General features: G+C 36.8%; 1 protein-coding gene across 1 annotated transcript in view; it reads right to left on the bottom strand.

Moving 5' to 3' along the window:
• CMC1 (C-X9-C motif containing 1) overlaps positions 1–15,167 on the bottom strand; it is a 49,807-nt gene that overhangs the window by 1,718 nt on the left and 32,922 nt on the right. Inside the window, exon 3 of the mRNA XM_004603841.2 lies at positions 2,064–2,154. Within this exon, the coding sequence (XP_004603898.2) occupies positions 2,064–2,154 (91 nt within the window). The remainder of the gene's footprint in view (positions 1–2,063; positions 2,155–15,167) is intronic.

Here is a 15,167-nt window from a genome sequence, read left to right as displayed (position 1 = left end):
ACCCTATCAAGACTGTCTATCCTGAGGATGATGGGTACTATTAATAGAACCTATTATCAGTTATGTCTTAGAGTCTAATATAATGAAGCTAACAGTATGTAGCAGGCTAAAAGATACAGCCAAGATAGGGCAAAGAGTGGAATAAACAATTACAATAATCCAGAAAAGAAATGATGAATAGTTATGCCAAGGAGGAGCACTTATGATGAAAAGGGAGGACCTGGATCTGCAGAGATTTAGAAAACGATCAGTTGGAAGTAATAAACTTTAGGAGACATGGTAGATTCTAGACAATGCAGGAGATGATTCAATCTGGGACCTAAGGAGAGAAGTAAGAAATGTCACGACCTACATGAAGTAAATGAATCCAAGAGCACCAACAAAGGTTTCCAAGTTTAACAATGAGAAGTAACCGGGAAGAAAAGGCTAAGAAGTTAGGATGCTCGGGAAGTGGGCCAAGAGCATTGCAAGAGAAAGCCCAAAAAGAGGGATTTTAAAGGCTTTCCATGAGATCAAATAAGAAAACTAAAAGACACTGAATTTGGCTACCCAGAATCTTTAAGAAAATAGTTTTAGTGGAATGAGGGAAGAAATCAGATTGTAGTTTGCTGAGAAATGATGGTGATATAGGCAGAAATAAAAGCACAAACCATTAGGGTTTCAAAATGTCACTCTAAAAGATATGAGGTAAGTTAAAAAGATGCAGTGGCTAAATTCACTCAATAGAATGGCAAGAATAAAAGAATACTTTCTTAGGTAAAGATGAGAAATATACCAGAGGATGTTGAGATTTAACGTCAAGTAAAAATCTTTCTGTAAAGAAATAGCTTATTTTCAACAAATACCGAGTTCTGTTTTCACTGCTTACTTCTTCTAAACAAAACAAGCAGTTTTACAAATTCCTACCATTACCAGTTATTCCCCACCAAGACAGAATCTGTTTTCTCTTCCTACTAGGTTATGGAAAGATAATTAGATGACTTATCAACAGATAGCAAACAAGTTTCCCACCACCTAACATTTTTTTATAAAAGCTAATACAGTGTTCTTCCTATGCGGCCAGGCTTTATTATGAACTTACTATTATGTACTTACTACATGCAAAAATGATTTAATAATGAAATTGCTTCTAGTGAGGAATCCGGTTAAGGGCACATGGTTAGTTAAGTTCTGATGTGTCCAGAAGCTGAGCCCAAGCTGCCCTCTTTAGGGTTCATCCTACCTCCAGTGCTCAAAGGAGAGATAATAATTAAGACTGAATTTAACAAGTTAAGTCCCTCAGAATACCGTGGGACACACAGTTGGCTGTATGACTTATGATTTAGAAAGGTTATACTACAGGTATTCCACAGTACTTTTTAATCAATAATATGTTATAAAACATGGGATGATTAAAAAAGGAAAACATTTACAGCCTTTGCATACTTTTACTTTAAAACTTAAAAATTAAAGAATTAGGACTGGACTGTGGCCCAAATGATCGAGCACAAGCCTTGCATGGCCTTGCATGAACCAGGCCCTGCACTTGACCTCTGGTAACACATCTGTCTCCTAAACACACTAAGTTATAATCCCAGTGCCTCCCCCTTCTCCTAAAAAATGAGATTTGTGAATATACAATGAAATATCAATGAACATAACATTTTAAATTATTTTTATAATCTGGACTGGCAAAATAATCTAAATTTATCTTTTTCCTTCATTGGACTTATACCCAACAGTTAAATTACCTCACTTTATAAAAATCACAGTACACCTGTTCATGAAAAGGGAGTTGTTAAATAATATGAAATATATATTTTTGCTGACCATTTGGTTTTTCCCCCCACCCCTTTGGATTTCTGGGCCACATCTGGTAGCGTTCAGGGCTTACTCCTAACTCTGTGCGCAGAGACTCCTGGTAATGCTCAGCAAACCATATGGAGTACCAGGGATTGAAAATGGGTTAGCCACAAGAAAAGCAATTCCCTTACCTGTTGTGCTATGTCTCTGGCCCCTGACCTGCTGATACACACAAGTTAAAGATCCATACGCAGATGCAAAACACTGAAGTGACTACTTACTAAGAAGTTAAACAGTCTTTCAATGCAGAATTTTCTTTCCGGCATTTTACTACCATAAGCAATCCAGAGTCCTTGCAACATTTGGTAAAATCTGAAAGAAAAAAATTGAAGGAGAAAATGCTTTGTGATGACATCAATATGTTTTTGTTTGGCTTCTTTTTTCCTCAACATCAATATGTCTTTTAACAGTTCTAAATCATTCACTCACTACATATTTAATACCTTTATTTTACTCTGGAACACAGGGCATGTTCCATAAAAGACAAGTACAAGTACAAGACAGAATAAAGTAAGCAAGTATCTTTATTAGAAATGAGTAAGAGGAAAAGTGGTGTAGTTTCCAGACTTCAGCATCTGGTGTTAAGTCTCTGCATGTCTTCTGATGACATCAAGGCATCCCCTTCCTTTAAGACAACTCACAATGATGCCTTAACTACAAACAGAAACCCCCATACTTTCCCAAGTTAATTCTTGATGTCCCAAAAAATCCTAAGGGCCTTTGCGATTAATTTTCATTCGGTGTTTTCTTTCAACTTGACTGGTTTCTTTGGTATCCTGCCTTCCAGAACCACCGCTAGAAAAGCTGGGTCACTTGCTAGTCTGAATTGTATTCCTGTTCAGTCAGACTTGGTTTTACATCATCCCTCACACAGAACAGTGAGCACTGCTCCTACCCTTGGCACACCACTCTCCTGACTATTCATCCTTCCTCCTGATGCTGTCTGTTCTGATTCCAGGCTCTGCCAGCTCCAATATGCTGCATATAACAGCAACATTTTTTTCCATGTCACTGTCACTGTCATCCTGTTGCTCATAAATTTGTTCCTGCAGGCACCAGTAACGTCTCTCATTGAGAGACTTATTGTTACTGATTTCCATGTAGTATTTCAAATTATATAGTCCTCAAAAAGAAGTTCTAATATTTTCTGAGCATCTTATAAAATTCCTTTAATATGAAACTACTAGATTTTCCTCTTTTACTAAGCGATCTGTTACTTAGTAACTGGAAAGTTACTCAGAAATATACTTTAGAAATATCTTAAAGCAAAAACAGCGTCTGGGAGATACATGCTTAATGTGTAACAAAAAAAAATTTGTTATATTGTTTTGTGGCCACACCCAGAAGTGCTTAGTGTTGAGGAACTGCTCCAGGCACACTGCTTTGAGGTGGCTCCCTGTTAGGGTCTCCACATGCAAGGCAAGTACAGATGATCTCCATACCAATGCACTGGTTCAGAACCAGTCCTCTAGCATCTCATTCCCCAGTATCAACAGTCCCAGAATTTGCTGACTGATTCTTTATCTAACTGGGTATTTTTATCCTTTAAATGTTTCCTTATGTGCTGACAATGAGGGCACATGGGCCACATAAGACTGATGAAATTTCCTTTCTATCTTTTGACTGAGGATGCCTTACATTAAAGCTAGCTATTTATCTGTGGAGATTCTGAGTGCATGGGCAGATAGCTATCAAAAAGTGATCAGACTCTAACTCTGAAAAGTACTGGAAAGTTGATTTTCCAAATATAGTCTGATAATTAAAATCTACCTTTGTAGAAGCAAGAATTTTTATTCTGATCCATATATAAAGTTAATCCAGAGTGACAAAATCTGGCTGAAGGCTTCTTTAAGAGAGCATGGCATGGGCTTATTCTCTGTAGCCTTGCTAGACCTACACCAGACTAGTTCATTCAGATAGTATCTACAAAAGACATCATTAGCATCTTCAATGTGACTTCAAAACCAATGGTAATCATCAAAAGTCCACTTTCTGAATTTAACAAGCCAATTACTTTTCTATCAGAAAAATTTCACAACAGAATGTTTTGGCATTACAATAAGATCTGACTTCCCTGCTGTGAGTAAAAATGTCTGAGTAGGGAATTAATGTTGAATAGCATTTATGTGTTATGATCACAGTAAAGCCACAGTCTATGTATTTTCACACTTGTCCAAATCTCTTCAGGAGTCACTGACTGGCCTCAAGCGTCAAGCTGTTTGTAAGGTTTTTGTCACTTGTTTAGCAACAAGATTTTAATGAGGCTTTTTCTTTCATACAACATTAGCATACATTCATATAATAGTGATGTTGCTAATACTGCCAAATTACTTCTAAAATGAAAACAAAGCCATTTTTAAATAACTTCCACATTATGTTAAATGTTTCAGAATTTATACACCTGCTTTTTCCTATAAGTAGTTTTAATTATTATAAGATGTAAAGTATTTTTTATTCATTAAGGTAATGCAAATGAATTCAAACACAGTGAGTCTATGTGGTTAAGTTATTCCAAAATTTGAAGAAATGTGCTGAAAGACAAAATTAACTCTGATGAAATTTTCTCTGGGAAGAAAAATACGAACCTCTGGTAAAAATATTCTGAGGGCATAATAACATTTAAATAAAGTACATTTAGGAAGCATAAAGTCTAAATTTAGTATAAGGTAGAAAATGAACAAAAAAATCTAATTAAGTATAAGCTGTTTATATAATTTCAAGTCTACATAGGAAAAACTTTTGAAGAGTCTCAAGATAAAATCATTAAGAGAAATAATGAATTTGGGGCCAGAGTAGGTCGAGCGGCTGTTGCCTTGCATGTAGCTGACCAGGTTTGATTCCTGAAATCCCATATGGTTCCAGAGTCCCACTAGGAGTTATCCCTGGGCAGAGAGACAGGAGTAAGACTTACGCACAGCCAGGTGTGACCGAAAACAAACAAAAAGGAAATGAAAACTGATATTATTTGATATAATTTTGAATATATTTTAATATCTTATTAACCACAAAAATAAATTTCCTTAGAGATAAAAATAGAACAATGGGTAGGGCATGTCCCTTGCACAGGACCAACCTGGGTTCGACCCCTGGCATCCTATTTGGTACCACCCCAATCTGCTGAGGTGATTTCTGAGTGCAAAGCCAAAAGTTAAAACCTGAGCATCGTAGGGTGTAATCCAAAACAACCGCAACAAAAAAGGCATGTATCAATTATAACTAGATGGTGGTATTAAGATGTTCAAGCTTTGTCTTAAAGGTAATGGAGCTCCACAAGAGGGTTTTAATTTTATTTCAGTTTTGTGGTAATGCTGGGTTACACTACATATATTTTGAGTATAGGTTCACACCTCTTCAAATGTATGCTCTATCACACCACACCCACCACCCAAGTAAAATGACCTTCCAGTACAAGTCCACCTGTGACCCCTCCACTCTGAGCTCCCTCTTCCCCTCTCAGAAGGATTTTTAAACAGCGGCAGGGCAGTGCAGTCTAGTGCTGGGTCCTTGGAGACAATGTCCGAGTGCTGGGCTGCTCTCAGTAATCATCATCTCTTCTGGAAGGTGTAAAGTAAAAAGTGCCCAAAGACAACAAGAGGTCACCCTCCTGTTCCGAGCTCTCCAGTTTCAAAAGCAGCAAAGGTTCAAAGCACAGACAATAAAGATAGTAGTCTGTACTCTTTCTTTACGAAGAACTTCTACACTGAAGGAAACCAAAATCACAAGGATACAGACACATTATTCTATATAACCAACAGCATAAACGTCTACATTCACTTAGGAAATTTAGTAAAGAAACTTGAGTCTCTTTGCAACCTCTGAGTCAATGATCCTATTTGGCTAACTCTTAAAAAAAAAATTGACCTAATTCGACCTACACACAGAGCCAAATATTATCAACAGTAGTATGGAGGAAAAGAGTGGATGAGAATATATTTAGGAAACATTCAGTTTGTGAAAAGTAAATATTTTTGAGCAAGCATTTACCAGCAAACATTTTAACAAAACAATAAGACCAGAGATTCCACAGATATTTGCCCAAGACATCTTTAAAATCAATACCCCAATGGAAAACACAAAACATTCTGACACTTTAGCATCTTTGATGAGGTACATCTTTTGAACAAGTGGCTTCTCCATTATACACACACCTTTAAAAATGTTTTTTATTTCAAAGTTAAATGCACAGTACTAGAGATAGAAAACCATCAAATCTTATCATCACCTTAATGTATCGAAGCGCTGGATCTAACTGTAAATAACTCATTGATTTTTTCCTGAAATTATTAAAGTAGGAAAAAAGATGGGGGAAAAAAATCACTCATGTTCCTGTTTTCATTACAGGAGCAAAAGTAATACTAGTTAAGTGTCTGTTGTGCTTACTATGTACCTGGCACTGCCCAGCACGTTATTCAAGCTTCAATGGTGCTGACTCGGTAACATTTTCCCCATATATTCTTTTGGAACCTATCCACAGGCTCATAAAATATCATTAAGTCATTCAACAAACATTTTCAAACTGTTTACTATGTGCCTAGCACTGTGATGGGTTCTGAGGTTTCCATGAATAAAACAGGATTCCTGTCCTCTGGGAGCTAAGGATAGTCCATGAGGAAGAGAGAAAATAAGAGTTGTGAGTCATGGAGATATAACACAAGGGAGAAGGCTTATGAAAGACATGTGCTCATTCCAGGTTTAGACAATCAAAGGCATGTGCCCATGCCAGTTCCCATGACCTCCCAAGCAGGTCCCCAGAGAACCACTGAGGTGGCCCGGATGGTCACCAGCACCACAGGGCCTGAGCAGCACGACATCTGAAGGTCTCAGCACTCATGCATATGTATGCCCATACTTGTGCATACATCTGACAAAGGAAAGTTTGAGGAAGAAAGAAATCGGGGTCAGAGCAATGGTATTACAGATAGGGCACTTGCTTGCACAGGGCCAACCCCGGTTTGATTCGCGGCATCCCTTACAGTTCCCTAAGCCCAAAGGAGTGAAATGCAAAGTCAAGAGTAAGTCATGAGAATTCCCAGGTGTGGCTCCAAAACAAACAAGAGTCATGTATCAATTATAAGCAGCTAACAATACTAAGATGTTTAGTCTTTGTCCTAAAGATAATGGAGATCCGCATGAAGGTCTTAATTTTATTCAGCTTTGTGGTAATGTCGGTTTACACTAGATATATTTTAAGTACAGCTTCACACCTCTTCAAATGCATGTTCTGTCACACGTCACCCACCACCCAAGTGAAATGACCTTCCACCACAGTCCACCTATTATTCCTCCACCCTCTGCTCCCTCTTCCCCCCTCAAGGATTTTGAAACAATTGATGGCAAAATCAGATCTTCTTCAGAGAACTAGGTCGGGCGGGGGAGGTAGGCAATAACAATAAAATTGGTTAAGAAGACATTAATTATCCCAACAAGAGATGGCAAGAAATGAAGTCAGAAGAATGGGGAATGGAGAAGATGAAACTTGACGGGACTAGGAATACAACTAGTTTTGAGAATAACAGGGGGAGTCAAGTGTAAATCCTCAATCTCTGCCTGACTGCATGGTGGCAGACTGTGGGTCTGAAAAGGAACAGTATATGACTGGTGTCTTTCTCTTTGGGGACTGAGGGAAGGAGAAGGGATAAAGACATGTTTAAGCGATGTTCAGCTACAGGTCTGTGCAACACTCAGAAGAACTGTCCTGACTGCATTACAGTAAAATGCAATCACTGAGGAATACCAGTATTTAAGGATCTTCATAGAAAGAAGAGATAAAAGACAGTGGATTGTGCACCATTATGGAAGTCAAAAAAATCCAATTGTCTGACCCTCAGTAAGTAATATGGGTTGCTCAGAACCAATTTCAGTTTTAATTTTGTATCTCTTCTGTGAACAGTTCAAACTTTTGTAAGAACATAACATGACTTTTATTCTTTTTTAAATGAGTTTCAGGCAGGCAAGGTGCTTGTCACACATGTGGCCATCTTGGGTTTGATCCCTGGCACCCATATGATCCTCCAAGCATATCAAAAGTGTTCCCTGAGCACACAACCAGGAGTAAGCTCTGAGCATCACTGGATGTGTCCCTTCCCCACAAATGAATTTCCCCAAAATTAAACTGACTTTATTTGGATACAGTGAAATTCTTCCTATTTTGCAATTATCATTTGGGTTTGCTAGATGGCTGCACAATGCTAAGATTATTAACATTGTTAATAATCTTATTTCTTCTGAATTTTGAAACATTTAACTCTATGTATTATCCTAGGAATAGAAGCTAAGTATAAGTTGTCATTCAATAAAATATATTTGCTTGATTGGTATTAAGCAGATGAATAAATAAATCAAATGAATGTCAATTTAAAATTCTGATTTTCTATGGCATTTAATTCAATTAAACTCACCCTTATATTTACAGACATGATATTTGTTCATCTCTCCCATGGCATAAGCAATTATCTATATTCTTCAAACAGAAGAATTATTTTATATACTGCAATGGCAGGGGCAGGTTTAGGGCCATGCCAAGCTGTGTTCTGGGCTTACTCCTGCTATGTGCTCAGGGTTCACGGGATCACTCCTGGAGACACTCAGAGACCATATGTAGTACCAGGAATCAAACCTGGGTCAGCTTCTTGTAACCTAAGTGCCGTGCCTTACCTTACACTCTCACCAGAAATAATTTTTGAGGCTGCTCTGCACTCTTGGGTTATGGCTGTATCCAAAATTTATTTTTTAAAAAATGAAACTTTAATAGATATTTAAAATTTAAAATAGAATTTTTACTGAGATACTTAGAGTCACTATCTCCATTTACTAGAATGTAAATTTAGTAAGACTAAAACATGATTTCAACAAGGAGCACTGAGTATATAGCACCTAGAATGGGGATGATTCTGTTTATATCCAAAAAGAGCAATACATTAAATGGTTCCAAACTGATTTTTCATTAAAAGATTCTATTTGGTCAGAGAAATAATTACAATGGGTAGGGCTTGCCTTGCATACAGTCAACCCAGGTTCAGTTCCGGGCACGCCACATGGACCCCCGAGTATTGCCAGGAATGATTCCTGAGTACAGAGCCAGGAGTAAGCCCTGAGCACTGCTGGCTGTGGACCCCAAACAAAAATTAAAAAAAGAAGATACTCTTATTTCAGACAGTCTTTTTATTCTTCCTTTTTTTCCTATTTAACATCACAATAGTTTTTGAAAAAGTATTTAAAGATGTCAGCAATACAGCAATAGGAACAAGATAATGTCAAAGAGATACTTATAAAGTATCAGGCACTTTACCTTTATTAGATTATTGAATTTTATTTAAAAAAACACTATCAGATAAGCATTTTTATAATCTTCATTTTCCAGGTGAAGAAATTCTTTAAGTGTAATAAATATTCATTGCACAGACTGGCCTAAAACCAGGTTTTTCTAATTCCAGGAAAAATGTTTGTAATTACTGTTAAATTCCATTTACTCCTTTCCACAGTAAGAACAGAGGAAGAACACAGCAGAACTGTCTATGTCCACAGAACTGTTTTAACCTGGGCCAGTTATGAGATAGATAGTATGCTACATGTAGAATCTTGGAAGTGAGCGGTGATGGCTCACCATATCATATCACTACAGGAAAAAAAATTAATTGGAGCTGACTGCTCTATTTTACACTGAACGTTAGTTTTGCAGTGATCAAAAATAACATCAAATACCTCAATTAAATTCCCCACCCCACTTTCCAGAATTTCTGCAAAATACATTTAAATAAGTATTCTATATACTGCTTAGTGATTTCTCCAAACAGAACTGAGAAAAATGTTGAATTGCCACGTTCAGATTTTAAGTGCTATCTGCTTTAGAAAGGTAGGACATGAGCACTGGCAAATATGTCTGAGGAAAGCAGCACCCATCTTTTTCAAAAGACTATTTTGAGGTTTTTCTAAATATAAGAATACATAAATGTTACTAATAGAGTTGGAAAAAAGGCTATGAAATGTAAAAGAAATGTAAGTGAATGAATCTGACTTCCACTATATGTTTTTCTTATATGCCTTCTTTGCTCCTCTACCTACCTAAGGTCGTTATATAAATAGGTAATGATGAAACAACCAGCAACAAAAAAAGGCAAATTTCTAAACATGGAGCCCTCTAAGCATTTTTTACATCTCAGTACTTGAACCTCTCCCATTCTCCTAATAAGAAGTAGCATTACACAAGAGTAAGATGATACATTCAATGGTGCAAATAATACTTGGAATTAACTAGCCTACTATACTTTTTTTTTCTTGCAAGCAGTTTTACAGTCCACTATGGGGATAGCCAGAATGGGCCAACCCTGATTATTAATCACCAGTCATGAAGGGTTCAGTAAAGGCCCTGGCTCTAAATGGTTAGAGTTGAAAAAAATTTAGAGCTCACAATCTAAAATCTTAATCAAGGAAGTTGTTCTCAAACCATCTCAATGTTTAAATACTTGAAATGGTAACAGAAAATATACTTTACAAGGTAGTCAATTCCTCTAGTGTGTGTTAACTGTGTTTGTATTATATAACATGTAGAATTTATAAAGCAAAAAATATGTTTGGTTTTTTTTTTTTAGAAAACTCTAAAACTGTAACTTTTTTTTTTTTTAAAGAGGAAATCAGTATCCTCTTTTTTCCTTCTCCTGGTTCAAAGTCAGTATAAATATAAATACTCTCTCCTTCCCACTTGCTGACGTGGTTTCAAGACTATTGACAAATCTGTGTATGTACACACACACATTCTTATGATATATACTGGCACCTCCTAGAAGAACTTCCCCTGAAGGAAGGGTTTTATACCTGTTCATTGTTTATGATAATGTTCAACCGCATCTATGTGTAATTGCTATCCCCAATCCTTCATGACTTTCTCTAGAGCTAATACTGTAAGACTTAAATAAACTGTCACTGATTCCAACCAGCCTAGTGGCCCCCATCCCCTCCTTCATTCATCTGTTGCTGTCGGGCAGCCAGGATGGGGGGGAGGGGAGGATGGTGATCAGCCCAGAATGCACCTAGAGGACCCTTGGGTCACTGCAGACAGGCTGGTGACCATCTGACACAAGAACAGTGACACGGTGGTTAGGAGCAAAATGGGTGATCTGAGAGATAAGAACTGAAGAAACAAGTTTTTACTGTGCTTTGGTACTCTGCACAGGTTTCAACTTTACAAAGCATCTAATTTACAAAAAATTTAAACGGAAGAAATGGTTGTGACAGAGAGAGTAGGGATCCAGTTAAGAGAACTGAATTTGATGTGCACAGTGAAAAAGTCACCTCTAATCTACCCGCACCCACCATCCAAACCCCAAAACAAACTCATTCTGGGCACTGCTACTTATAGCAACAACTGGGTGGGGAACCCCTGCTAAATCTCATTAAGAAGATCCCGTTCCTCACACTCCGAAGGCTATTTCTGCACAGATACCTTAGTTTCATTAAATGCCAGTTCTTCTCAAGCCCAATTTCAACATGCCTTTTCACAAAGCAAACAGCCACATAAATCTTACTATTCCCATTTTACCCCTACCAAGTGAAAAGCATCCTTCCAAGGTAAAATGACACCATCAAAAATCACACTACTGACTTTCTTTTAATTTAACACTGTCACATCAACTGCCAAAATGAAGACTCCAACAATCATAACATGCAGAACCTTGCTAATAAGTAGGTTCAATTGCTAGGTTGTAAAGAGAAAAAAGAAAGAAAAAAGATATGTTAAACTAAATTTAATTAGACATTTAATAAGTGTAGTATCCCTAGTTAACAAGGCAAATCGATCCTTTCAGATTTGCTGTGATTTATTTAAAGACTTTACAATTTTACTACTTAAGAACAAGTCCTATGGAGGTGTTATCTCACCATTTATATTTTCACAACACTTATGATATTGTTATCACACTCTTAAAATAAATGAAAAGCCCATGCCACATTTCAGACCAACAGAATGCTACTGACTCTATTTTTATTTCTGGATATAAAATGATTCTGTATTGCTCACTTAAATCTTGTAATGTCAAACATAAAATATGTGAAACCAAGATTTTTTTTCTTACATCTCAGATATTTGTGAAAAGCAGAGCTTTAAATCAGTTTGTTTTAAAACTAAGCACTAGAAAATACAGCATGATAAAATTCTGACAACAGCATTTTATGACAAAATTATTATGCTTTTAATTTTCTATTAAATTGTGGTTTATTAGCTTGCTACTTTAAAGATTAGTCTGTATATGGAATGAATTTAGTGGTGCATCTAATGAGACAAGAAGGTAGAAGGATGAACATGAAAAGATTATTTTACATTGCAGCGTATGAGCTATTTGATAATTCTAACATAGTACAAAAGAAAGCTTCTCTAGATTGATCACGGTTCAGTTAACATCACTGAATATCTAATACCTCCAACTCAATTAATTCTCACCTGATTAAGATCAGACTGATATTCAAACTAAATCATCTCTCCAGTCAAGTAGAAATCAATATTTCTGATTTTACTTTTAAATTACAATAGAAAATAAAACGTACGCATCTTCAATATGCCAAGAGTAGCTTTTCTATTCTTGCCTACCATGGCATGGATAACACAGTTGATTAAAGAATTATTCTAATTTGAGCACCAATATGTAGCAGAATCTGATTAATTTGAACACATAGATGGAATAAAGTAATTAAATACATCTTATACAGGGCAAATAGAAAATTGACAAAATGAACTTGACTTCTTTAAAACAAACCTATTTATCAGCTCAAGTAGTTAGGAATACAGTTTTATTAAAGATTGATTGCTCTCAGAAAAGTCTTGTTTCAGATACAGATATTTATAAGGTGGGCAAATAGTTCTGGTTAGACCATCATTATTTTACTACTACCACCACCACCAAAAAGCACACACTTATAAAACATCATATAATTTCTGTATCAATTTTCTGAAAAAATAAAATATACTAATCCATTTTTGCTGGGCAAAGAAATGAGCAATCCCAAAAAAATGCTTGTTATTTGTAACTTTTTCAACTGAAAATAATATGAAAAAAATTTTCCTCCTGTATACTCCTGAAGACATTATCCTGGAGACTCTATATTCCTTTACATTCAACATGCAGGAAAGTATAGCTGAATTATTTGCTGGAATAATTGAACAAAAACTATTATTTTACTTCAACAGTTTACATGAAAATGATAGAAAACTTTTGAATTTGAAATAATAAAAGAACAAATCACAACTAAATGTACTATACAGATCTGTAAAGACAATTCTGAGAAGTACATTTATTGTATACATGTAAAACACAGAACTATAAAGGCGCATTTTCCCCATCTTTAAAGGCATAGTTTGTGAGATAATACACTTTGTAATATACTATATTATTTTATTATATCTATTATTTTAAAACTTTTAAAAAGTAGATTATAATTTTGTACTAAATAGTTCAGTGCTACTACTCTTTTTTTTTATTATTATTTCTTTTTTTTTTTTTTTTGGCAGGGCCGGCTTCCGGGTTGGCCACTCACAGCTGCCCGCGGGCTTGCCCTCAAGTCACTCCGCAGGTGCCAGGATTTACTGGACGGCTGTGCCTGGTGCTGGGGATGACTGCAACAAGGGGTGGCTGTCCCTGGCTGGCCGGGCCAGTTTTGGGGCCTGCATTCTGGAAAAGTCTTGCCCCCTCTTTTTCACCCAGGGAAGTGCAGGTATTGGAAATAAAGTCAGTGATGGTCCATTTTCTTTTTTTTTTTGGGTCACACCTGGCGATGCACAAGGGTTACTCCTGGCTCTGCACTCAGGAATCATCCCTGGTGGTGCTCAGGGGACCATATGGGATGCTGGGAATCGAACCTGGGTCGGCAGTGTGCAAGGCAAATGTCCTACCCGATGTGCTATTGCTCCAGCCCCAAACTACTACTCTTTTTATGGGCTGGAGCGATAGCACAGTGGGTAGGGCATTCACCTTGCACTCGGCCAACCCAGGTTTGATTCCTCCACCCTTCTCGGAGAGCCCAGCAAGCTACCCATGTCGTATTCACTATGCCAAAAACAGTAACAAGTCTCACAATGGAGACATTATTGGTGCCCGCTCAAGCAAATCAATGAGCAACGGGATGACAGTGATACTCTTTTTATATGTGCTATGACTCATGTCCTGAAAATAGATTCTAAAAACTCATATCCTATAAGTAACAGCCCTAGAATTTACTTACAGACCATAATTAAGGGCATGAAAACTAAAATTTGTGAAGGTCTGATAATACTTTCTTGGGCTGGAGCCATAGCACAGCGGGTAGGGCGTTTGCTTTGCACGCAGCCAACCCGGGTTTGATTCCTCCGCCCCTCTCAGAGAGCCCGGCAAGCAACCGAGAGTATCCTGCCCACATGGCAGAGCCTGACAAACGACCCGTGGTGTATTCGATATGCCAAAAACAGTAACAACAAGTCTCACAATGGAGACTTTGCTGGTGCCCGCTCGAGCAAACTGATGAGCAATGGGGTGACAGTGACAGTGACAGCAATAATACTCTCAAAGACTTCTAGAATCTGAGTCCTAACCATATGCATGTTAAAACTCCTATGCCTTTTTCATTCATGAAAAACTCCTACGCCTTTTTCCTTAAGACGTGGACATCAATGCTTGATTCACTTATGAAAATCACAACAAAGTAATATTTTTGGAGAATATTTCTCTTATACATTCTATATATGTGCAAATATATACAAAGCCTATTAATAATGTCGTTTACATGCCCTATATTCAAAAGTGTAGTTCACTGCAGAAATGGAATCACCACAACATATAAGATCTGAGGACTTTATATTGTTTTAAACTTGATTTTTTTTGTTTTATGTAAAATCTATTTTAATAGTTGAGCTAGTTTCATTTTCTAAAATACTGAAGAGGAAAGACCAAAAGTGTCTGCATTATGGCTCAAGGTGAAAGTCTGTGTCAAATTAAAAGATTTGGGCTCTAGAATAATTATGCTAGAGTTAGTTTCCCTTCAAAAACGACTTCTCTCAGAATTATTTCAAATAGCACTATCGTTTTTAGACACAAGGAGTTTCTTCTCTAACTCCAGAGTTTCTAATTCCACAGGCTTCATCTTTTCCACAGTCCTACATGCCTCAATCACAAGAGATATGTTTATTTCCATCCAGATATTTCAAATTTTTTTTAACCCATACCCAATGCACTATATAAGACACTACTATTCTCTAAATGTATGCTCTATGAGGCACTAGTAAGAAGAAAGTTTCTTTTAAATAAATGTTACTTAATAAAAGTTTGCTTCTCTCCTCTATTAAATAACTAGTTAGTAAGCTAAAA

Source organism: Sorex araneus, chromosome 4, assembly GCF_027595985.1.
Source record: "Sorex araneus isolate mSorAra2 chromosome 4, mSorAra2.pri, whole genome shotgun sequence".
Lineage (NCBI taxonomy): Eukaryota > Metazoa > Chordata > Mammalia > Eulipotyphla > Soricidae > Sorex > Sorex araneus.
This window is presented reverse-complemented; position numbering and strand designations above follow the sequence as displayed.